The sequence below is a fragment of the Symphalangus syndactylus genome, chromosome 18, assembly GCF_028878055.3.
Source record: "Symphalangus syndactylus isolate Jambi chromosome 18, NHGRI_mSymSyn1-v2.1_pri, whole genome shotgun sequence".
NCBI lineage: Eukaryota > Metazoa > Chordata > Mammalia > Primates > Hylobatidae > Symphalangus > Symphalangus syndactylus.
In genome coordinates, this window is record NC_072440.2 from 32,945,100 (window position 1) to 32,971,480 (window position 26,381).

The following is a 26,381-nucleotide window of genomic DNA, read 5'->3' on the forward strand; positions in this document are numbered from 1 at the left end:
GAACTAGAAATACCACTTGACCCAGCCATCCCATTACTGGGTATATACCCAAAGGACTATAAATCATGCTGCTATAAAGACACATGCACACGTATGTTTGTTGCGGCACTATTCACAATAGCAAAGACTTAGAACCAACCCAAATGTCCAACAACGATAGACTGGATTAAGAAACTGTGGCACATATACACCATGGAATACTATGCAGCCATAAAAAATGATGAGTTCATGTCCTTTGTAGGGACATGGATGAAACTGGAAAACATCATTCTCAGTAAACTATCGCAAGGACAAAAAACCAAACACCGCATGTTCTCACTCATAGGTGGGAATTGAACAATGAGAACTCATGGACACAGGAAGGGGAACATCACACTCCAGGGACTGTTGTAGGTTGGGGGGAGGGGGGAGGGACAGCATTAGGAGATATACCTAATGCTAAATGACAAGTTAATGGGTGCAGCAAACCAACACGGCACATGGATACATATGTGACAAACCTGTGCATTGTGCACATGTACCCTAAAACCTAAAGTATAATAAAAAAAAAAAAAAAAAAAAGAGAAGTGTAAATGAAGAATTAAGTTTTTGACTTGTGGCTTTAATAAATTTAATATGAAATTTTTTAATGTATCTGGAGAATGTAGCAAATATTAAGCTTTGATAAAGCTGGCTAACAGGTATATGGGGTTGCATAGAATTATTCTCTATTAATTTCTGTACATATTTTATAATATTACTTTTAATAATTCCTAGCAAAAAATGTGTTTTGTATTCTTGCATGGCAAACTGGCCAGGAGCACATTCCCTCGACTGCTCAAGATGGTAGTTCCTATGGCCCAGGTCAGGGACCCCAGAGGTCTGGGTGATTGTGGAGGACTCCTACGTCCTAAGTCGAAAAGCAAGGAGCCAGGGGAGAGATTTGTTGGGGAACGGGAGCAAAGAGGTACCACGAGGAATCTCAACATCAAAGTCAAAGCAACAGGGACTGGGAAAGGCTCTCTCTCTGCCAGTGGAGGGCAGAACAAACACAGGCATAACTCCCAGGTAAAGCCTCAGTACAGGAAATTCATAGGCTAGGACCCTGGCTCAATGAGACCAAGCATGGTTCAATGAGAAGTTGGACTCTGAACAGAATCCAGAACCAGCACCCAGTGCTGGGGAACACAAAGAAAGGAACACCTGAGCCATGCCCTTTCTCTCCCCACTTTCTGAGCCACGCTTTCAATACTGCAGTTTTCTTACATCTCACAGGACATTGTAAAGCAAGCAGGACCACTGAGAACAAGCATGCATGCCATCTCGTCCTTCTCTGACATAACTCAATTTAACATTATTATGTACATTTTATTTGTGGCTATCTCGTGAAAGTCCAATCTTGGTAACAAGACCAAAGGTGTGCCTTCAATTCCTTTGTTACCTCAACAGCCTAACCCAAAAGACAAGACTTTGACATCCAGTAACTGATCTGTCCTTAGCCCATATTCTTATATAACACCTTCTTCAAGCCCAAGAGGATAGAAAGATCCTTGCCAGTAATCGTAAAAATTAATTGCTCTAGTCGTGGTTGACTTTAATGTCAGACTGCTGAGTTCCTATTCTAAATTCCCAAACTGATTCCATCACTTATAACATGAACTTCTCCAAACCTCAAGTTCCTGAGTAGAACAGGGCCAAACTTGTAGGGCTGTTGTAAAATCTAAAAATAGAAAATATAGAATGAACACTCAATAAATATAAGCTTAAAAAATAAGAAACACCAAGAGCTATCCAACACACATTAAATTATAAAGTGAGCAGAAATAAAATTTTGTTAAGCCACTGGAAAAAATTAGGAAGCACTTATATACATATACAATGAAATGCCTGCAAAGATGGGTTAGATTTTAGATGTCGTGATTTGCGTAGGTCTTGTCCTGAGGAATCATATGAATGTTATAAATTTGAGGGTCTGTTAATACAACACATGGGATATTTTATTCCTGCCTAGACTCCCATTAGTGTTAACAGAGAAAAGAGGACAACAGATGGATTTCAGACAATCATTAGAAGGCACTAACATGATACCACAGTTGATAGCGATTACATCGAACTTTATATAAATTCACTTTTTGATGACTATCAAAAGCCTCTAAAGAGTGTGTTGCTGTCGTATTCATGCATCATTTGCTGCCTACAATTTAAGAAAATTAGCATCTGTCAATGGCATTATTCAGCTGCATAGGGTGGAAATTAATGGATAATACCATTTCTAATTTGTTGTATGAGAGGTGAGCTTGTCTAGCAATCTGGCTGCTCTATTTTAATACTGAATTGAGCTTGTTGTTACAATTGGAACTGGATTAGCTCTGTGTTCTTTGGAAAAATGTTTCCAAAATTCTACTACGCTTATTGAAACATGTATCAAATGTTTTCTACTGGCATGACTAGAAATTTAGAAGCAATAAATAAAGGTCTGTATTAAAGCTGGAATCAGCTGGACGGATTGATACAAGAGCGTGTCAGGTCTCAACCACAGAGGTGTGGGTTGTTTGAATGGACTTTTTGTAATGGTTATTTTTGCTGTTTTAGCCAAAGGCCTCTAGTTAACAGAGTTAGAGTGGAAAGTTCTGTAGCCTTGTACGGTTATATGTACATTAAAATAAATACATTACTGAATCTAGACCCAGGTCATGCCTTGGTTCTATCCACACTATATATGAACTCTCCTAGAATGTCTTTTTTTTTTTTTTTTGAGACAAAGTCTCGCTCTTGTCCCCCAGGCTGGAGTGCAGTGGCATGATCTTGGCTCACTGCAACCTCCACCTCCCGGGTTCAAGTGATTTTTCTGCCTCAGCCTCCCAAGTAGCTGGGATTACAGGCGCCCACCACCATGCCTGCCTAATTTTTGTATTTTTAGTAGAGACAGGGTTTCACCATGTTGGCCAGGCTGGCCTCGAACTCCTGACCTCAAGTGATCCACCCACCTCGGCCTCCCAAAGTGCTGGGAGTGTTACAGGTGTGAGCCACTGTGCCCAGCCACGATACATGCTTTCAAAGCACCCCAAAGCTGGAAGTATCCCTCTGAAGTAGAAAAATACCAAGTCTGCAATAATTTTAGCAGAATGGCCATATAAAGAATTAAATATAGCCTCTGGAGATCTACTTTATCATTGGGGAATAATGGTACCTGACTAGATTTGAAAGCTTCCATTAAAAAAGTTCCGTACACCTGAAGTGCAACATATATTTAGTAGCCAATCCATAGTCTTAAATTTTGGGTGATTTTTCTTGGACTATAAGTAGGACATCAAAGAGAAAATAAGACCTAGTAACTATATAACAAACCTCTCTCTTGATGTGACTTCTGGTTCTCAGTCATACAGGAGGACTCTGAAAAAATGTGTACATCCCTCTAAGGTACCAACCAGGAAAAGGGGAAGCTGAAGTGGCCCAGATATCGCTCTCAAGGGTTTTGGGGAGATTTTAAGGACAGCCATAAAAGGAAGGCAAGAAGAACAGGGGTAGCACTGCAGAAGTTAAGGGACTAGAAACAAAAAGAACAGTGGTAAGCTGGCACTGAATTGGTGCCATGAGCAGGCAGACAGGGCACAGGCTCTGTTGCCAAGCCTTGTTCTCTTGTCCTATATCTTTACAGGTATATAGGTTAATAGGTTTTGGCTAACAGCCTCTCTTCGCCTAGATATCTCTACTGAAACTCTCAGAACAGCTCCCAGAAAGTTTACACTCACCACTAACCTGGGAGCAAGGACATTCTCATCATTTTACCTTCCCTGTGTCTAGTAAAATCTCCCTTGCTTAATCTCACTTCTGGGTAAATCCACAAAGGAAGTAAAAGTAGGGGCTCAAATAGATAATTGTACTCCCATGTTCATGGCAGCATTAGTCACAATAGCTAAAAGGAGGAAACAACTCAAGTATTCACTGAGGGATGAATAGAGTGCAATGGAATATACTCAGCCTCAAAAAGGTAGGTAACTCTGACGTGTGTTACAACATGGAGGAACCTTGGAGACATGCTGAAAGAAATAAACCAGTCACAAAAGGTCAGATATTGTATTGAGAGGTGAAGCCAGCTGGACCTTCCTGGGTTGAGTGGGGACTTGGAGAACTTCTCTGTCTAGCTAGAGGACTGTAAACGCACCAATCAGTGCTCTGTGTCTAGCTAAAGGATTGTAAATGCACCAATCAGCACTCTGTAAAAAGGAACCAAATCAGCACTCTGTGTCTAGCTAAAGGATTGTAAACGCACCAATCAGTGCTCTGTGTCTAGCTAAAGGATTGTAAATGCACCAATCAGCACTCTGTAAAAAGGAACCAAATCAGCACTCTGTGTCTAGCTAAAGGATTGTAAATGCACCAATCAGCACTCTGTAAAATGGACCAATCAGCGCTCTGTAAAATGGACCAATCAGCAGGACACGGGCAGAGTCAAGTAAGGGAATAAAAGCTGGCCACCTGAGCCAGCAGCAGCAACCTGCTTGCGTCCCCTTCCACACTGTGGAAGCTTTGTTCTTTTACTCTTCACAATAAACCTTGCTGCTGCTCACTCTTTGGGTCCGCACCACCTTTAAGAGCTGTAACACTCGCCACAAAGGTCCGCGGCTTCATTCTTGAAGTCAGCGAGACCACGAGCCCACGGGAAGGAAGAAACTCTGGACACATCTGAAGGAACAAACTCCGGACACACCATCTTTAAAAACTGTAACACTCGCCACGAAGGTCCGCAGCTTCATTCTTCAAGTCAGTGAGACCAAGAACCCACTGGAAGGAACCAATTCTGGACACAGTATGATTCCATTTATGTGAAGTACCCAGAATAGTCAAATGCATTCTTTCATAGAAAGTGTAACAGTGGTTTACAGGGGCTGGGGGGAGTGGGGAATGGGAAGTTCCTGTCTAATGGGTACAAAGTTTCAGTTTGGGATGATGAAAATGTTCTGGAGATGGATAGTGCTGATGGTTGTACTTAATGCTGTTAAATTATACATGTAAAAATAGTTAAATGGTAAACTTTGTTATGTATATATTTTACCACAATGTTTAACCTGTCTGCCCCCAATCCCCTGCTTGGCCAATACCACTGTACCTTATAGAGGAAAAAAATAACGGGATCCTTTTTGTTGTCCAAAAGGAGGTATCCACATTAACTATAACACCACCTGCTTTTGCAAATTATACTTTATAACATAAGCCCTCCCAATCATTTATAAGTTAGGGGAAATGAGTTTTTAAAGAACCTGTCAAACTTAAGAAATGAAGAAGGGGCAAAGACCGCAAAGAGTCACTGTCTAAATCTGGGCAGAATTCATGACTCAGCAGCCATAACCCTAATTCCATCACCATCAAGAGATTCTTCTTCTCTGCCCCATTGCTCACTCCTAAACATTTGTTCCCTCATCGTCCTGACTCTCATCCTCATGGGCAATTACAGCTTCCCTTATTCATCTTCAGCTGCGCTCCCACAACAGAGACATGGTTCCCTTCATCTTCCACTCACATGGGTGACTGACTTCCAATTTCCTGTCCTCACTGCAAAAGAATGACCGTACCTAGACAGCATCAACAATGCTGCTAAATCACCCTTCTTAATGGCATAAATGAATACAATTTGAGAAACCAACAGACCTGTGACCAGAAAGAGCAGAAGTTCACTGACTCCTATATTGCACTGCTATTCTAGCCTTAAAAAAAAAAAAAAAAAAAAAAAAAGTGCTGTGTGTTTACTCACAAAAGGGAAGTCCAAAGCAGAGCCTTGACTCTAAGTGCTCAAAGACATCACTGACTACTGACCAATGATCTCCAACTGACAAGGAAACTGAAAGCTGGACCAACAGCAGCTGCAAGTCTTTTGGAAGGCTGGTATTGGGAGTAGGGTGACGCCAAGAGGGCATCAAGGTCTTAAGACTGTAAGACTGAAATTTATTTGCTAAACTATGTTTCCACAAGACTCAAATCCACCAGAGATGCCCAATTTCACTTTTTAGAATATTATCACCAGCATTCTATACTTAACCTAGAATGCCAACACAACATTGCTAACTATAAAATTTGCCTGGTGAGCAAGTCAGAGCATTGCTGTGAAAGGAAGCTCCTAGCAAGGGGGACGGGTACCAGAAGTTTTTCTTTCACGTGGGCCCAGACAGACTAAGTACCTGACAGATGTCTTAAGGAGTCACTAAAGAGCCCAGTTCCATGCTGTGAGAGAACTAGGGACGGGTGAAAAACGACAGAACATACATGTCTACAATACAGAAACCAAGGTCTTTGAACAAATCATGAGGCTATGGAGCAGAAACCCAAGTTGCCACTGCCACTGTGAACCAGAGCTGCAGTGTTAAGAATAATTTTTGGTATGGGTAATATGGCAAGGTGATTCAAAGATACAGTCATCTTTTCACCCTCAATCATAGATAGCCACCCTGTTACTCTTGCCATATGATAAAAGAGCAAAAATGCTAACACATAGTTTATTTTTAAATGGAAACACATTAAAGTCGGACTGAAAGAGAAATATATTTGACCTTTCTTTTACTTTCCCTTAACTTGTTCATAAAAAACTATTTCTTCTTATGTACCAAGATTATCACTCTCAGTCAATTCTAATAAGGGCAGATATTAGGACCAAATTAATGCATGCAATAAAGCTTGGTAAGCTGTAATGTTTCTATTATTACAAGCATATCACTGCCTTTGGGTTTACCAACACCCAGCAAATTCTCCCATTCTGCAATGAGGCCCAGCCCTGGCCACCAACTCCCTGTTTTACCAAGACCACCAAGGCAGGTGTCCTTCAGGTGGCATTTTTCTGGATTTAAAATTGTTATCAAAAAATAAATAATGGTTTGGCCCCAAACTCCAGTTGCATAGACTAAAGACTAATGTGACAACTTAAAATTGATTTTTAAAGAAGTATTAAATAGAGCCTACACTAATGAGAACATGGTAACAAGATTCTAACATCAAGCAGCGTTGCTGAGAATGAATGTCTGCCTGAGTGAGGGCACCCAAAGAGGTGGGTGGTGCTGGTGTCTGAGCAATGCTGGGCAGAGGTCAGTGTTAACATCTGCAATCTGGCCTCCCTCAATTCGCGTATTGAAATATAATTCAGTAGAATGAATTGCTAGACATGTCTAACCCCCCTGGGAAATGACAGATATTGATGAATGCTGCTGGCAAGATATATGGAAGGAAACAGCAAATAAATAGAACCATTTTTTCTCAGAGTCATTTTGTGGATATGTGGAACAGCTGTTAAACTACTTGTCAGCTCCCTCTTCTGTCTTCCTCCTCATCCTCCCTCTCCCCAGCTGCCTTATCTACACCTTTCTAAAACCTCCCTAAGGACCAGTACCTGGCCTTCTTTAAAATAATAATCAAATGAAGAAGAGTCATCTCTTCCTCCTCCCCATCACACTCTGACTTCTCAATCCAGTCAGTGCAACCCTTTCTAAGACTTCACTCCATCTAAATGTGTTCACTGCCCCCTCCAGATCCTTGAAAGACCCTTAATTTCTAAATTCATAAAATCAAACTGTTGATTTCAAGTCCATCACCAAAGGTCTCAGGCACAAGATTTAAATCCTAAAATCAAACCCTGACTACTATCATGTATCCACCGTGTGACCTTGGATAGGCTTAACCTTCTAAGCCTCGGTTACCATAAATATGCTGTACAATGGCGATGATACCAATCTTATGAGGTGATGAGAATTCAGAATGTAAACAAAGAACCTATCATCTGACAAAAGGCCCAAAATAAATTATTACTTTTTATCCAGTCTACTTTTCACTGTTAAACAGCTCCTCCTGGCAATGGTCCTCCTCCTTGGTGTCATCTTCGGATCAAATTCTCTCCAGCACTGGGAACTTGGAGCATACCTGGTTCTTGTTCCATCCAACAGGTAGACTCCGGAGTACAGAACGGAAAAGCAGTCAGACATCAGTCTGCATCCTCCTTTCACCATTTATTAGCTAGAGAGCTCTGGATAAATACCTTGACCTCTCTGAGCTTCGATTTCCTCACCTCTAGTGATGATGATAGTAGGTAACACATGTTAAAGTGCCTAGCACAAAATTGAACACAGAATTTGTGCTCAGTGATAGTTCAGGTCCCCCTCCAGGATGCTTTTACCCATTCTGGCACCACTGGCATTGAATCCACAAGCAGGATTCAGTGCCAATGGTGCCAACCAGGAAGGCTACTACCTTTACCTCCCCCCATCACACCACCCACTGCTATGTGTGGGTGCACATGTACAGAGTGCCATTTATTTCAGTATGCAGTATGTTCTACTACACTGTAACTTCTGTATCTCATCTGTTTTTGTAGCCCCAGGTCACAGCTAGCACAATATCCTGCATGTGAAACACACTAGTCTTTACAGAACCAGATATTTAAGTCTGTGTGTATTGACTTTCCATCTGTCTCTCATTTATATTTCTCCCAAGGATCATATTTTTCATTATTGTTTAGTTACACACTGCCTAGAAGAATATTTAAGTTTGGCTCAAGTGTTTGTTTTATGATAACAATAATGAAGAAAACTCAGAGGCCTTAAATTTGATATGGAAGGGACTGTGTCACTTCTTATAGCTTTGATTTTCTCTTCTAAAAACCATCTCAAAAAGAGTCTACCATCTTCACAATATAATGCCTATTTTCAAGGTAAGCTAATTAACCTCAATACCCCAGAGGACAACTTACATTTGATATCTTACTTCTTGGAGAAATTATGAATCCTACTCAATGACGCTCTTTTGCTCACCAAGATGCTTTGATGGATGCACTCAAATGTCACTGGCAACCTTGAGATGCAAAACATTTCTGACAACCATCCTACATCTAAACAGTTATGACAGAGGTTAAGGAGTTGGGGACCAGTAGTTTTACAAGAGAAACAAAAAGAACAAAAGCCGCCATAGAGGTGACAAAATAAACTCCATATCACAACCTATGCAGAAACTTCCAGACAAGTCTAAATTTCCTAACAAGTTCTCTATTTTTATAAGGAAACTCTTACATACAGTCTAATTCACATAATCGTGTATTTCATAATCATGTAATCACATCTATTTCTTTGGAACACTTTCTAGTTCCATGCTAGGTCTATTCCCGTACATTTCAAATTCCTTCTCAACAATATCTATGTATGCTACCTGAAGAATGTAATATTTTTGTCTTAAGAAATGCTTGTCAATATTGATCAATGAATAAGCAAGAAACCTAGAGCACAATCATAAAATATTTCCTCAAAAATACTACAGAGTACATCTCCCCCAGCGCCTCCAAATGGCCATTTGTTAAAGGTCCCTACTTCTGAAGTGAGAGATCTCAATTAGGAACTGTGTAACCTGCTCTCCCTCCTCCCTTATGAGGAAAGTTAATGCCCATTCTGCCTGGTTTCAAAGCAAAAGTACCATTGTTTTTTTGAAGAACCATTTCTAAGAACCATTGTTATCCAACCCTGCACACTGAATTAAATCCTAACAAACCGCCAATTGCTTCACAAAACAATGCCCTTGTTTTTAAGATGAGAAAAGTTGAAGCCAAGATTAGCATCATGATTGCCTCAGCCATGCTTGAAAATTAATGGTAGGTGTAGGGTTGGAATTCATCCTTTCCATTTCTGGTCTATCATTTAGCCACTGACAACTTCTGAAAGCTCAGATGATGTTAAGTAGCCCTGAACTCCAAGGTCAATGCCTCATGTTTTACAGTAACAGTTCTGCCAGCTACTTAGCATTCCCTTTTAGCGAATTCAGCCATGCTTATGGGGAAATCAGAGGGCTGAGTTGGGGGAAGGTAGTCTTTTGGTTTCTCCAGTCACCCGCCAAATGGCCATCTCTCAAGCTTGAAAGCCAGGTCATATTCTTCTAGCCATTTCATTAAATGCATTAAATCTCCCATTATTTGATCCACAAAGAACACTGTGACTATTGAAGGCATTGTAATAGGGCATATGCACACAGACTTTTAGACATCAAAGAGTACAGTATATCATATATCAGAGCTGCCTCTCATGTGACTAAGCAGCTACAGGGGGAAAACACACACATACACACACACACACACACACACATACACACACAGGAAAAGGATACTGAACGAATGTCTATGTGTAATGCCTCTAAACACTTGCCATTCATACCATGCCTGTACCTATGAGACTACATGTCTGATAATGCCTAGGCACAGAACCATTCCAGTATTTATTGATAAGATGGCCAGATTTAGCAAATAAAAATACAGGATGCATACCTATATTTAAATTCAAGTAAACTTGAATATGTATGCTAATATAGCACTGGATACTAAAAATATTATTAGCTGCTTATCTGAGTTAAAATTTAATTGGATACCCCATATTTTATCTGGCAATCATATTAGAATTAGAAATGCAGAAGGCTTTGCTTTGAGGATACAAGGAAAAAGTCCTCAAGAAATTTATAAACTAGCAAATGGAATGATAGGTACACAAATAATAAAAATTAAAAGTAATCTCTCTTTTAAGAAAAGAACAACATTAAGATGGTATCAGAGGAGAGAGAGGTGGAAGAATCAGCAAAAGTAACAGGAAGGTGTTTGGAATGGAATCTGAATGTAAAAAAAGGCCTTAAAGATTCCATGATTCATTATCAGTTTATACACCTAAGAGGGCAGGGGCACAACAACACTCATAGCCACAGGTATGTGCATGAGGTATTATTCCCCCCTTTGTTTAGTGTTATTTACATATACACCACTGCAGCCAAAAGCTAGCAAAATGGAGCAAAACCAAAACAAAATACTTTGCACTGAGATTCCTGGCAACCAAGACAAAAACAGAAACAGTGGGTTTACCCAGCTCTCATTATTTAACAAAAGAATAATTCAAATTTATCAGACCAATCTAAACCCTTTTTCCTTGATGTGAGCACAGATAAACTTGTTTCAGAAGTTTTAATAAAAGGTCAATGACATACGTAATTGTTAACTGTCCTTCAGAGTAATTAAGGGCAAAAATACAGGCCATCCTACATTACTGGAACTAAATAAAAACCAAGGGTGCAATGCGGTGTGTGCATGCATACATGTAAACACATAAATGTCCATGTATGTTACTTACATACATGCCTCTTCTTTACACAGACTGGGAAGCTGGGAGCTGCACAACCTTATGCAAAATCCTTCTTAAAGCTGAATTGGGTGCAGCATTAATAATTTACAGCAGTCACAGTTTGTCTTAGTTTGTGCCACTACAACAAAATAACAGAGACTGGGTAATTTATGAAGAACAGAAATTTATTTCTCACAGTTGTGGAGGCTGGAAGTTCAAGATCAAGGTACTGGCATGTGGTCTGGTGAGGGCGTTCTTGCTGCATCCTCACATGGCAGAAGGAGAATGAATGGCAAGCTCCCCGAAAGCTGCTGTGTAAAAGAAATCTCTTTTAAGAGGGTCTTAGTCCCATTCATGAGGGAGCAGCCCTAGGATAGCCTAATCATCTCTTAAAGGCCCTACTTCTAAATACAATCAAACTGGCAACACTCGAATTTTAGAGAGGACACAAACCATGACATGATTCCCCCTGTATTCTTACTCAAAGAAGGAAACAGACATTTAAATAATATTCTCTCTTTCACAAGTCAGCAATGAGTTAAATGCAAGGAGGGGACTTACCCTCTGCTCTCCCTTCAGGCTTAGGTCTGATTCGGGCGCCTGAGACAATACTGTCAAAGAATAGAGAAATTATCTTGCTAGGCAGACACAAGAAAATAAATTTAGCCCTGACAATGTGTGGTGATTAAGTACTTGAATGACAATGGAACATGACAATGACAAATGCAGGCTACTGCCACCAAAGTCATTAATATATCAGAAACACTAACTTTTATAAATCTTTCAACTTCCCGGTTGGTTGCATTTCTTTACCTACTCTTTTCACTGTGGAACTGACATAAAGTCAGCATCATTTTCAGTTTCCAACTGGGAAGTTAAAAAAAATTTTACATTCCCAGTGGCTTTGATTGGCCACCAAAAATGAACTGTAAGCAAGAGATGAATGGCCCAGGTATGCTCGAGTGACAGGACACCTACCAGCAGCTCTGATAGAGGCAAAGGTGGGCTTCCTTGCATAGCAACAAATAAAGCATGTGTGTTTGCACAGGGGTTCAAGGGAGGGTGCGGGGGCTAGAAAATGAAGAAAACCCATTTTCTACAAAGACTTTCCCTCCCTCACCATGGTAGCTAAAATTATTTACTACTCAACTCAAAGGGACCTTGAGAATATAGGATCCAACCCACTCACTTTACAGATGAAGAAACTAAGACCCAGCAATGAAAGCCACTTAGAAGTTGACTTGGGACTAGAATCTGGGCCTCAGATCTCCAGTTCATGTCCTTCCATTTACACCCTGAAACAGCAGTAAAAGATGGCAAGATGCTATCTCCACCCAGGCAAGTCACTTGCTTTCTTTAAATTCTGTTCCATTTAATTCAGTGATCCCATTCTCTCTCTGATCTACATCTCCCCACTCCCTACTGTATTGTACCCTGTTACTCTCTGCCTTTGTTGTCCAGGGGATTCATGTGTACTGCAATTTACCAATTCCAGTACACGAGCAGTTAGCAGCTCATTAGCACTGCAGTTTGACTGTATGAAATAAGGTGTCACTGGCCTTTTATACTTTGGAACCCAGTAGCGTATGTCAAGCCACATAGCCTTTCCCCATGTTTCCTATAAGAGGGTAAAATCTTAAAAAAACATAAATTGAAACATGAAGAAAGGGAAAAAGAAAAGTATAAAATAGAAACTGAAACATCACCAGAAGAGCCAGTTACCTACGTCCAACTCTCTAAGTGGGTTCCAGTGTTGCGTGAAATGGCACCACCCACCATCTTCTTACCTTTCCCAACCTTATCTCCTCCTCCCCAGTACCTCAAGGACGTGAAGTGTGAGATTTCCTAGTTCATACTAATTTTCTAGTATTTCAATAAATCTTTCACGCTGTTAATTGTAATATAATCAAGTCATTGTTTGTGGCTTCCTCATCTCTACTAAAGACTCACAGAGGACCTAAAGCCACTTCATCTCTGAGGGGCTACACATATAAGGAACTGAGAAGATGAGCATGGATCAGTGTGCTTTTCAGAACCTAAAGGAGCACAATGCATGAAGGATAGGAAAGCCATACCCACCCGTGCCTGGGCCACAGTCTATCCTGTCAGAAGAAAATAGAGTTTCAGGAAAGTACTAAAAAGACAAAACTAAAAAGCAGTGGAAAGGAAAAGGAATATGATTACACCTCGTCCAAAAAGCTCAACACCTTGATAACAGGTTAAAAAAAAAAAAAAAGCCCTGAAACCAGTTTCTTATTCTAAAGGGAATTTTAAGAACAAAGCAACTTAGATTTTTAATATATGGATTCAATAAATTAATCTTGTTTCCTCGGGAAGAACCAAAGCCCATTATTTGTAGAATCACGCTAGAACCTAAGAAATGAGCAGGGGAGTGGGGGGAGGAAGCCTTCTGTTCACGGATCCTGTTACTCTATACATTTTTGTTTTGTTTCATTAGCCTAATTGGCATACGGAGCCTCCTGATAGAAATATATTTACACACAGGCCAGGCGTGGTGGCTCATGCCTGTAATCCCAGCACTTTGGGAGGCCAAGGCAGGAGGATCACGAGGTCAGGAGATCAAGACCATCCTGGCTAACACAGTGAAACCCCGTCTCTACTAAAAATACAAAAAAATTAGCCAGGCATGGTGGCGGGCGCCTACAGTCCCAGCTACTTGGGAGGCTGAGGCAGGAGAATGGCGTGAACCTGGGAGGCGGAGCTTGCAGTGAGCCGAGATTGCACCACTGCACTCCAGCCTGGGCGACAGAGCAAGACTCCGTCTCAAAAAAAAAAAATAAAAAGAAAAGAAAAAAGGAAAAAAAAAGAAAAGAAAGAAATATATTTACACACATACAACTTTGAAAATCATGCCAGAAAAAACTTTAAATGACGACCAGACATCCTCCTGTCTGATGTATGTTGAAGAATTCCAGTTACTTGGTTTGGTTTGCCACATTTAACACACCCAGCCAAAGGTCCAGATAGCCAACATATTTTGCAGCTGATAATGGTTTAGCTGTATCTGAGTATTTTCCTGCCCCAGTAATCTTGAAATTCTATGTCAACAGTGATTGAAGGCCTATGTTACCTTTTGCTCTGCAAAGGGGGCTTCAAGCATCTTAAGAGAAACTGGGCCTCCTATGGAAAACATTAACTAACACTCAAGGTCCAAGTGTTAAGTTTTTCAAACTGTCAGGTACACAACTGTAAAACTGATTTCTGAAGTGCCCGATTTGCTAACGAAGCGTGGCTCCCAACACTGTCCAGGGCTCAGGTACACATCAAAGCAAAGAGCCCAGTCTCTCACCTGCCCCGGGTATAAGAGAAATGACTTTGATTCTTAAAGTCCTCATTCAGCCTCTTTCCTTAATTTTCCCCTCATGCCTGTCTTGTCACTGATGCAAAATGCCTGAAGGAGAGATTTGGGCTTCCAAGAGGCTGCAGCCTGGCTCTGAACGAGGTGGTGGCCACTTGGCAGTTTCTAAGTGGCAGGTGACCTGGGTCTGGGAACCACCACGTGAGCCTGTTAGAGGGGCAATGACTCATCGGTAGACCATCTGCATGGGAGATGCGCTCCGGCAGAAGGCTCCCTGACAGAGAGCCACTGGGAGGCAGCATCTGCCAAAGGAACTCGCTGACAGCTGCGCCTCCCATTAAGTCGAGGTCTCATGAGACCTTCCTACTGCTGACATGGAGGAATTGCAACACTTAACAAAAATACATCAAAATAGTCACACCTTCTATTTAGAACACCTAGATAGCAAACAAAATATCCAGGATATAAACTGTCATAGGAGCAGTAAAGACAATAAATGGTTTTAAAGCTTCTTAAAATCATGCCTTGTCACCGGGAAGAAGATGCTAACAGAATTGCCTGTTTATTGCCTGGTGACTCAGAAAAATACATAGAGACATTCTTCAGCTTCATAAGCTATTACTGATGAACTACACAATTTTTTAAGTTCTAAAACAACACTAGACCGACTCAAGAGAATTCTTGTCCTTAGTTATGTGCCTTCAGCATAGCGATTTTATATGTATTAAGAACTAGTAAAACAAATACCAGCAGGATGTTTTTACGTCAGTAAAACCTTAAGTGTAAATTCTATGTGGATCTGGGCTTTTTCTTCTGGTTGGCCAAGAGCCAAGAACCCAAATTGGGAGTATCACAAGACAGCACCATCATGAGAATTGTAAAGATCTTTGCCCTTTAAAAATTTCAAATGGTGCCAAATTTCAAAACATAGTCATGTACCGTGTAAAAATGTCTTGGTCAACAATGGACTACACATAGGAGGGTGGTCCTGTAACAGCATAATATTGTATCTTTACTGGACCTTTTCTATGTTAGGTATGTCAGACACATAAATACTTGTGTTACATTTTGTTATACATTGTGCTACAGTTGCTACGGTATGCAGTACAGTAACATGCTGTAAAGATGTGTAGCCCAGGAGCAACAGGTTACAGTAGGCTAAACCAGGTAGGTTTGTGTAAGTATACTCTATGATGTTTGCATTAGGAAATCACATTCTCTAAATGTATCCCCCTCATTAAGTGATGCATGACTATATATTAACATTTCAGTCATCCTTCAGGGGCTGATTAAGTCAAACTCAGTCCACCTGCTACTCACTCCCCAGCCCCACCATGCGTCCAAGTCCCAGCTTCTAGTCCTCTTTCCAAATTCCCACTGGCTTTGGCTCAAGCCCCAGAAATATCCCACCATGGGCACTAAAACTGCCTCTCATTCCTGTACAGCTCAGGTCCACCCTCCTCACCACTCTTATGAATGACCCTTGACCAGGCCTCTCTCTGTTTTCTGGAACCAGTATACCCAGTACATGAATTTCCCTGGTGCTTTAACCTTTTGCACAAACACGTAGACTGGCTTCCCTTTCAATTCATGATCTCAGACTTTAAATGGGCTGTCAATGCTTTCAAGAAATCCTACTACATTTATAGCTTCCCTTCTTACTCTTCAAGACTAGGTCATCTCTCCTTCTCAATTCCCATATAACCCTCTCAACTGCACCCCTTCCCCCCATGGTCTCTCACAAGGCACTGAGAAAAATGAAGCCATTAAATCCAATAACTCTCTGCTTTTTTAAAGCAAATGTATTAAGATTACTGATATAATTTTTAAAATTACCTCATTTTGATATAATTATACAAGCAGCTACAAGAAATAATACAGAAAGATCCCAGGTACTTCTCTTTACCCAGTTTCCCCAATGGTAACATCTTGAAAAACCTTAGTACAATATCACAACCCAAGAACGGACATTGACACCGTCAAGATAAAGACCATTTCCATCATCACAAGGATCCCTCATGTTGCCCTTTTATAGCCATACCTACTTCCCTCCTACCTCATCCCCTCCTTAATGCCTGGCAACCACGAATCAGTCCTCCAGTTCTATAATTTTATCATTGTAAGAATGTTATATATTAGTGGAATTATACAGTATACCCTCTTTGGACTGACTTTTTCACTTAATTTTCTGGACATTCATCCAGATGGCCGCATGTATCAACAGTTGTTCCTTTTTACTGCCAAGTAGTATTCCATGGTATAGGTGCACTTGAACTACCTGCTTTGGCATCTATTTTCTCCTCCTTCCTCCTGTGACAATGTAGGAAGTGCCCCTCCTCCTATAAAAGATCAACCCTTTCACATGTGCTCTGGATACCCAGCCCTGTTCCTCCAAACACCTTCTTCAGCTGTCCTGTCTCACCCAAACCATCTTCAGTATTTCACAAACAAGTTCTCATGACTCCCACATTAAGATGGATCTCACTGACCTTTCATACCCTTCCAGCTCATACTTTATATTTCTAGTCCCTTTCATCGCACACTTTCTTCTCAAAAGAGTTATCTGTACTTCTGTTTATCCAGATATAAGCCATCTCTGATTCCTTAATGACCATTTTGTCTTATCCCATCCCACTCTCGCTTCTGTCTGCACTTCCCTACTTGTGATGGTTAATACTGAGTGTCAACTTGATTGAATTGAAGGATGTAAAGTGTGGATCCTGGGTGTGTCTATGAGGGTGCTGCCAAAGGAGATTAACATTTGAGTCAGTGGCCTGGGAAAGGCAGACCCACACTTAATCTGGGTGGATACTATCTAATTAGCTGCCAGCGTGGCTAGAATATAAGCAGGAAGAAAAACATTAAAAGACAAGACTGGCCTACCTTCCCAGCCTACATCTTTCTCTCATGCTGGATGCTTCCTGCCCTCGAGCCCTCAAACATCAGACTCTTAAGTTCTCCAGTTTTGAGACTGGACTGGCTCTCCTTGCACCTCAGCTTGCGGATGGCCTATTGTGGGACCTGGTGATCATATGAGTTAATACTTAATAAACTCCCCTTTATATATGTGTGTGTGTGTGTGTGTGTATGTATATATGTGTGTGTATACATATATACATATATACGTATATACACACATATGTGTGTATATATATATACATATATACATATATATAGTTCTGTCCCTCTAGAGAACCCTAATACTCTCTCCAGGACCAAGACTACTCAGTGACTACACTGTCCTATCCAATGAGACTTTCCTGTCCTCATTTTACTCTCTCACATGCAGCCAATACACAGCTTGCCATCATTTCCTCCTCTGCAGATGCTTCTCTCCTTCTGTGATTCCACAGTCCTACTTGACATGCCTATTTAGCATGTCTCATCGGGCATTTCAAACATACTCAAAACGGAATTCATCACATCCTGTGTCTTTGTTAAAATCTGTTTCTCTCCTAGTCTTTCCTGACTTAGTAAGTGCCCTGCTCCCTCTATCTCTTATCTAGCTGAATGCTGAGGCAAGGCCAGCAGGGACCATATTTCTCTAGCACCCCTCCAACACACACACACACGTGCACTTTACATGCATCTGTGACCACGTAATTAGGTCTTTCTAAAAGAATAGGAACGGAAATTAGCATGTCTCTTACAGGCTGGGACTTTTAAGAAGTCAGAAGGGTTTCTCCTCTCTCTTTCCACTTCTGCCAACTGCAAACAGGGTACCTCAAAGGCTATTAAGAGCAAAACCAGAAGATGGAATGTGGGTCCCCGAGTCACCACAGGAGGAGAGTTGCCTATGAACTCAAACATTTAATTTGAACTACTACATGAGCAAAAAATAAACTACTATTGTGTTAAGCCATTGATATTTTCTGGTTTGTCATAGCATGTAGCATTATCTTAACACGCACCATTTTTATACAGGCATTCTTTTGATGGTGCTACAAAACTGAAGAAATCTAGAGTGTATAGTAAACTTTCAGTTGTATTTAAGTGTGATATTTAGTAAATACCAAAGCTACCCATAAAACAGCCATACTTTATATAAATTATCTTTAATCTGAATTATTTCAGGCTTGCCCACTAAGCTAAGGAGGGCTTTAGGATGAGAAACCCATTGGGTACTACACGGTAATTAAAAGCAATAGCTTCCAGGTTAATTTTAAAGGAAAGAATGTTTTCTGGGATTGTGTTCTTCCTTTCTCTCTTCAAGTTAAAAAAAAAAAAACACTAAAAAATGCCTTTTTAAAAATTTTCAGACGTTATTCCAAATTGATTTCCATAGACCAAAAAAGAAAACCCTCTCAACTTTCTTCCCAAGATAGAACATCATGATTCTAACAGCTTTAAAATTCTAGTTTATATTGTCTGCAAAGCTGATTTCTTATTATTATGTGCATGTTATATACGTATATAGATTTTCGTCTTTCTTTTACATTCCAACCAACCCAAACATTTGGGGAAAAAAAAAAAAAACACAACTCTCTTCCTGGAGAAAAGCAGCACTCACTCTCTGGCTGTTAAGGCTGCAACATACATCACAGCTGTAGAATGCAGGACAAAGATTTGGGGCATGCATTTGCATATCAAGAAGCCAGGATTCAAGATCCTGAGATTCTGTCCTTCATTCTGCAGCTTCCTCACTGTGAGCTGTCAGGCATATTACCAACAATATCCATGCCCAGACTTAAGGGTCTGTATAATGATTAGAATAATCCTCCACTTCCTCATCAGGGGGCTCCAAACCTCAGTCAATGTTTACATGAGGCTTCTAGGTGCCTATTTAGCAAGCTGTGGACCTTCAAGATAGGAAACACATCAGACTCTAAAATAAAAATCCAGGCAGTAATGTGCATAGTAAGCTCCAGGTCTATTGTTTAAATGCCAGACCTGCAAAAAAGGCACTGGTTATTTTCTTGTCTTTAATCTAACGCCCTTAGTGATTCAAAAGTTTAGCTAGGGAGAAAAACGTGAACATTTCAATCATGAGTGTCTATGCATAGTGAAATTATGGGGTTTGGGGCTTTTTCATTATAGTGTTCTGTATTTTCTAAATTGTCTACATTGAATACATATTACTTTGAAACAAAAATAGTTAAATAAAATATTTCATTGTAAAAGATTTTTTTTAAGAAGCTAACTAGGATAGACTGAATTATCAGTTCCAATTCTTTACTCCCCTGGAGTAACATTACAGTCAGCTGTCACATCCAGATTCAACAAACTGTGGATCAAAAATACTTGGAAAAAACATAAATATTGATACGATAAAAATAATACAAATGTTAAAATACAGTACAGCAACTATTTATAGAATATTAATATTTACATTTATTCGGTGATATAAATCACCTAGAGATGATTTAAAGCTTACAGGAGGATATGCATAGGTTACATGCAAATACTACACCATTTTATATCAGTGACTTGAGCAACTATGAACTTCGGTATCCTGGAACCTGGAAGCTGTGGCTACTGAGGGACAACTCTATATACAGTTATGCATTGCTTAGCAAAAAGGATACATTCTGAGAAATGCTTCCTTAGGCAATTCTGTCATTGTGCAAACAACATAGGGTGTACTTATACAAACTTAGATGGTGTAGCCTACTATGCAACCAAACTACAGGGTATATAGCCTATTACTCCTAGGCTACAAACGTGTATAGCATGCAACCGCACCTAATACTGTAGGCAACTGCAACACAATGATCAGTATGTGCATATCTAAACATAGAAAAGCTACCTTAAAATATAAAATAAAAGATAAACAGTGGTACACCTGCATAGGATACTTGCCATGAATAGAGTTTGCAGGAATAGAAGTTGCTATGGGTGAGTCAGTGAGTGGTGAGTGAATGTGAAGACCTAGGGCATCACTGTAGACTTTAGAAACACTGTACACTTAGGCTACACTGATTTAAAAAATATTTTTCTTTCTTTAATAAATTAACCTTATCCTACTGTAACTTTTACTTTACAAACTTCTTAATTTTAAACTTTCTGACTTTTGTAATAACGCTTAGCTTAAAATACAAACACATTGCAGAGCTGTACAAAAACATTTTCTTCTTTATATCCTTATTCTATAAGCTTTTTTTTCTATTTTTTTCTTTTACTTTTTAAACTTTTTTGTTTAAAAACTAAGACACGAACACAGTAGCCTAGGCCTACACAGAGTCAGGATCATCTAGACATTATCATATAATAGGAGCTTTTCAGTTCCATTGTAATCTTATGGGACCACTGTCACATATACGGCCCATCACTGACCAAAATGACTTTATGTGGCACATGACTGTACCTGCATCCTGGACAAGGTATCAAGGTGAAGTGTGCTTCTACCCCTTGACTCTGGGCTTGACCATGCCGTTTGCTTTAGCCAATATAAAATTAGCAGATATGACACCAGCAGAACCTTAAAATGTGCCTGTACAGGAGAACTTGCCCTCTCATGCTCCTGTCTTTCATAAGGAGATGATGCCTTTGGTAGCTGCTGGTCTAAAGAAGAAGGTAGGCACATAGAGCAAATCTGGACCCAAACTGCATCCTGGAACCAAGCCCAGCAGGGCCCAGAGTGACCTACAGCCAAACCCCAACTGACCTATAGCCACCTGAACAAGAAAAAAATACTTCTTGTTGTCTACCATTGAGATGTTTGCAGTTATGCAACATTACTGTTGCTGACTGATATACCACCAAATGCCACAGAAAAACTCAGGTTCAAAAACTATCTCATGGATTAAGCTGCAGGGTATAAAAAAGGCCATAGCATCCTTCACTTGCCCATTTTTAAAGGGAGCCTACTCAACCATCACTCCAGTTTGAGAAAATTCCTTACCAGAAACTAATTGTTTTCCTCCTCCTCATTAAAGACAGATGCTTCTCATCTTACAGTGGGGTTACATCCAGATAAACCCATCAGAAGTAAAAAATATCTTAAGTCAATAATGCATTTCATACTCCACTAAACTCATCATAAAGTTGAAAAGTCAAAAGCCACGCCATAGTAAGTGGGGGACCGTCTGTATACAATTATTTAATTACAAATACAGTAAGTCTTAGGAAGTATGAGACACTATGAGACCATTTAACAATGGGATTTCACATTAATATATTGTGAGTCTCTTTCAATATTAAAATATATTTTTTATAATAAGACTTTAAATGTTTACAATTGTTTTCCATTTTATGTGCATACCATAATATGTTTAAGCAGTATTTATTTGCCAGCTATTTAGATAATATGAAATTTTAATTATTATAAATGGTACTGCTTTAAATATAACTAAGGTTAATTCTCTTGACATACGACTATTTCCTTGTGATGAATTCTGAGAAGTCAAATTTCTGGGTTAACCAATGTGTGAATTTTAAGGTTTTAAATACGTACTAATTGCCTAGTTTTACTTTATTTTTACAATTAAATGACTGGGAGCCCTACAGATTGAGCCAGCTGCAAATTTGAACTGAGTGAACAACTTTCCCACCTAAGATTCACTCCAGTTAATACTGCTGGAATTAAGAGTTTATTTGAAACCTACTAGATACTGACTATGTTAGGAACAGTGTAGCAGTTGTGAGCATGAACTCTGGAGCCACGATGCCTGGGTTCACATCCTCGCCTTCTGTTGTGAGGACTGTGACCTCAAGGAAGTTACTCAACCTGCCTGTGCCTCAGTGTTCTCATGTGTAAAATGAGCTAACAGTGTCTCCCTCATAGAGACACAGAGATGCTGTAAGGATTAAATAAGCCAATAAATATAATTCCCTAAACACAATGCCTGCTACACAGTAAGCTTTTAATATTAGCTATCATTATTAGGGATAAATATATATATTGATCACAGATCTTCCTTTCAAAAAGCTACAAGTTTAGTGAACCTTATCAAGGATAATTGGTTGGCAAAACTGTCCAACCAGAAACTAAAAATCTTTGTTTTAAGGAAAGTAGAATGCTGCCAAAGAAAAGATCCTTGGATTAAAACAAAGTAAAACAATGAGAAGGTGGTCAGTTGTTAAGTAACAGATTAGATAAGGCATGGGCCTCTGATGGAAAAACCAGTATGACTTATTTTAAGTTTAGCAACAGGGTATGTCCCAAGATGAGATCACATGTGATTATTTGGTTACCTAAAACTAGTGGAAAACACATTTTTTAAAAGATCAGGGAAGATGCTGTCTTCTCCGTGCTCCAACATCTGACACTAGCCTGACATGAACACAGTGCCTAACACAAAGTAGCAATCCAGTCGATAAGGGTACCAAACTCATTTCCATGAGCCCATGCCACCCATCAACTCCAAAGCCCCCCAAATTCAGTTAGTTATGCACACAATACTAACAGCTGCCTGGGCTAGCTGCTTTGTATATATTATTTCATTAAATCTTCAGCTAAACCATATAGAGGAACAATTAAAAATGTTTTTTTCATATTCTAATATAATTTTCAAGGAACTGTCTTCAAAAACAGGCTGACGTTCAATGGATTTTTTTTTTAGCTCTTCTAAGGACTATTAAATATTTTTAAAAAATTATCTGACCAAAGATTTAGTTACCAAAAATAATTGTGTGGCAAACTAATTGTCTAAGGATAGACTTGCTAGAGCTGTTAAAATTATGACAAGAGAATCAAGTCCAGCTATTTATTTTCAAAGCTAAAGGCCAAATTTCATGTTTGAGATCATATATCTGCATCAACAGCCATACCCTTGCATTATTTTAAAGCTTTATGTAAACTGCTTTAGCAAAAGTGGATAGAACAATTACTGCCCCTCCTGTCTATCAAAAATAGTTGAATCAAGGTAAGTAAATTTCCTAAGTGAGATTAATAAATAAGAGGATGAGTCTTTTAACCTTTAAGATTTAATTTTCTTACCTATAAGAGAATAATCTTTGGGATCTCCTACTTTAAAAAGCAAATAGTCTGCATTTATGAAACAAAAGCAAAGAAAAATATCCTAACAAGCATTAGAAGAGCATCAGTAAACTCAAGGGAAAAGATTTGCCTTAAACTACAGCAGTTTTTTTGATGAATTTCTCCCCCTTGGCCTGAGGTAGTTTGGCCTTTTGTTCCAGCAGAGTGGCACACTGGGTCAGATGTCCCAGACTCCACTAATCATGTGGCAGTAGCAATTCTGTTCCCAGAAATTTCATCTTCAAAAAGTCAAAATCCATACCTTTCTCCAAAAAAAAAAAAAAAAAAAAAAAAAAGAGTAATTCAACTTACTTTCCAGGCCATTTTTAAACTGGTAGACAAGATCATCATGTAGAAAGAAAACCCTGTTTGGGGGTTTTAAGAAACAAAGCTCCTTGAAAATATTTATATCTAGAGGAAAAAATACTCTGATGAAATAACAGAAATCCAGCTTTCAGTGGTATATAGTTAGTAACGTACAATTTTAAGTGGTGAGTTACCTTTTAAAAGCTAGGCTTTAACTTATCTTAATTTGGCTATTTTGCAGTCAAAAATAATCTGTGAGTTTTCCGGATTTGAAAATTTCTCAATTTTAACAATGAAATTTAAAAAGGGGTGAAAGAATTGAACCGATACTTCACCAAATACAAACAATTGTCCAATAAGCACTTGAAAAGGTGTTCTATATTATCTAGTCACCAAGGGAACATAAATGAAACCCACAATGTGACGCATCTATATAACATTGAAAACGGCTAAAATTTTTAAAACTGGCAATACCACAGGTTAGCAAGAACGCACAGCAATTGGATCATTCATCCATACCTGTCAGGAATGTAAAATGGCACGATTTTAGAAAACCATTTGGCAATTTCTTTTCTAATTTTATTTTTATTAACAAAGAATAATTTATACATATTCATGAGGTACTAGTGATGTTCCAATCATATAATGTAGAGCGATCAGATCAGGGTAGTTAGCATATCCATCATCTCAAACATTATTCATTTCCTTTTGTTGGGAACATTCAATATCATTCCTCTAGCTATTTGAAATCATATATAATTGTTAACTACAGTTATCCTACAGTAGTGTAAAACACTAGAACCTATTCTTATAAAGTTAAACATACACTACTAACACACGCAGCAACATGGGTGAATCTTAAAAACATCACACTGAGCAAAAGAATCCAGACACAAAGGAGCAGACACTCTGCTTCCATTAATGTAAACCCCTTGATAAGGTATATCCAATCCACAACAACAGAGCAGATCTATGGCTGCCTAGGGCCAAGGATTTGGAGTTGAGGGTGGCAGTAGAGGGTGGGTTTGACTAGGAAGAGCATGGGAAACATTTTATATCCTGATCACGGCAGTAGTTAAACTGAGGTATAAATTTGCAAAAATCCATCCAAATGTAAACTTAAAATTGGGGATATTGGCCGGGCGCAGTGGCTCACACCTGTAATCCCAGCACTTTGGGAGGCTGAGGCAGGCAGATCATGAGGTCAAGAGATCACTACCATCTTGGCCAACATGGTGAAATCCCATCTCTACTGAAAATACAAAAATTAGCTGGGCGTGGTGGTGTGTGCCTGTAGTCCCAGCTACACAGGAGGCTGAGGCAGGAGAATCGCTTGAACCTGGGAGGCAGAGGTTGCAGTGAGCTGAGATCACGCCACACCACTGCACTCCAGCCTAGCGATGGAGCGAGACTCTGTGTCAAAAAAAAAAATAATAATTCAATAAATAAATAAATTGGGGATACTGTCACTGCATGTAAATTATATTTCAGCAAAGTTTATTAATAAAATTTTCAATTTAACTGCTTTCTGGATTGGATAAGATTTTTATGAAATGGTCTGCAGAGGCAGGCCCATTCTTAAGCAAGCTGATTATATGTGGAACTCTGGGGCCATGCAGGACCTTGTAAAGAAATGCAATTCCTTCTCTCATCCAAGCCACCGCAACTCACCAGTCAGGGCTCCTCCCAGGCTCCCTCGCCTTAGCTGTCTTCCATCCTCACTCAGCTGTCTTTTATACTTCAGTGATTTTCCAGGGCCAGAAGCCACATCTGGGTTGCTGCATTTCCGAAACGGCATGGGTGGAGGGGATAATATATGGTCAAGCTGCAGAAAGAGGAAGAATGGTATCACTGGCTAGGGCATCAACACAGCCTAGAATGAAAGACCAATCATTCCCACTTTTTCCTTTCTTTTCTTCTCAAACTCCATTCTCCCAACACTGTGTTCAATTTTGCTACGTTAGAGAATTCAGAATTTCACTGTCACATCTTCCATCCAAAACAGAGTCTGGCTTGCTGCAAAATCTCGACAGCAGTGATTTTCAAACTGTGGGTCACAGCACATTAGTGGGTCATGAAATCAAGTTAGGTAGATTGTGACTGGTGTTTTTTAATGCAATAGAATAGAAATTATCACAGTCCAATGAAGAAAGGGAAAGTATTGTTTCATGAAATGTTTTATTCAGTTATACGTGTATGTGTGTGTATCCTAGGTCACTATATAAAACATGTCGTTCTGTACATGGTCTCCCCCAAAATTGAAGATTGTCACTCTACAGAGAAGCAATCGAATACTCTCTTATTTGGTTACAAAAGAAAATTCACATATTGCTCACAAATATATGTTGTACAGGAGAGAAATTTCTAAGCACCCTAGCCATTAATGGAAATCAATACATCCCTACATCACTTTATAGCTTTGTAAAAGAAAACCTGTCACAAGAATCAGAGAAACAAGTCACTTCAAGAGACAGCATTCTACAAAAGAATCCCTTGTGTCACAACACTTATTTCAAGATCTGCCTGTATTTATAAGAAAGCCTCTCATACTTAATAGAGCCGTACCATCTAAAATGTTCACCTTTGGAGCTTGCAGTGAGCCGAGATCGCGCCACTGCACTCTAGCCTGGGCGACAGAGCGAGACTCCGTCTCAAAAAAAAAAAAAAAAAAAAAAAAAAAAAAAAAAAAAAAATGTTCACCTTCAATTAAGTACATATGAATATGTGTCTAAGATAGTTG

General features: G+C 39.5%; 1 protein-coding gene across 6 annotated transcripts in view; it reads right to left on the reverse strand.

Annotated features, from left to right (window-relative positions):
- Window positions 1–26,381, reverse strand: part of MAST4 (microtubule associated serine/threonine kinase family member 4) — a 581,240-nt gene that overhangs the window by 393,666 nt on the left and 161,193 nt on the right. For all 6 annotated transcript variants that reach the window (XM_055251510.2, XM_055251508.2, XM_055251507.2 and 3 more), the window contains exon 2: window positions 25,313–25,466. In XM_055251510.2, coding sequence (XP_055107485.2) covers window positions 25,313–25,466 — 154 coding nt within the window. The remainder of the gene's footprint in view (window positions 1–25,312; window positions 25,467–26,381) is intronic.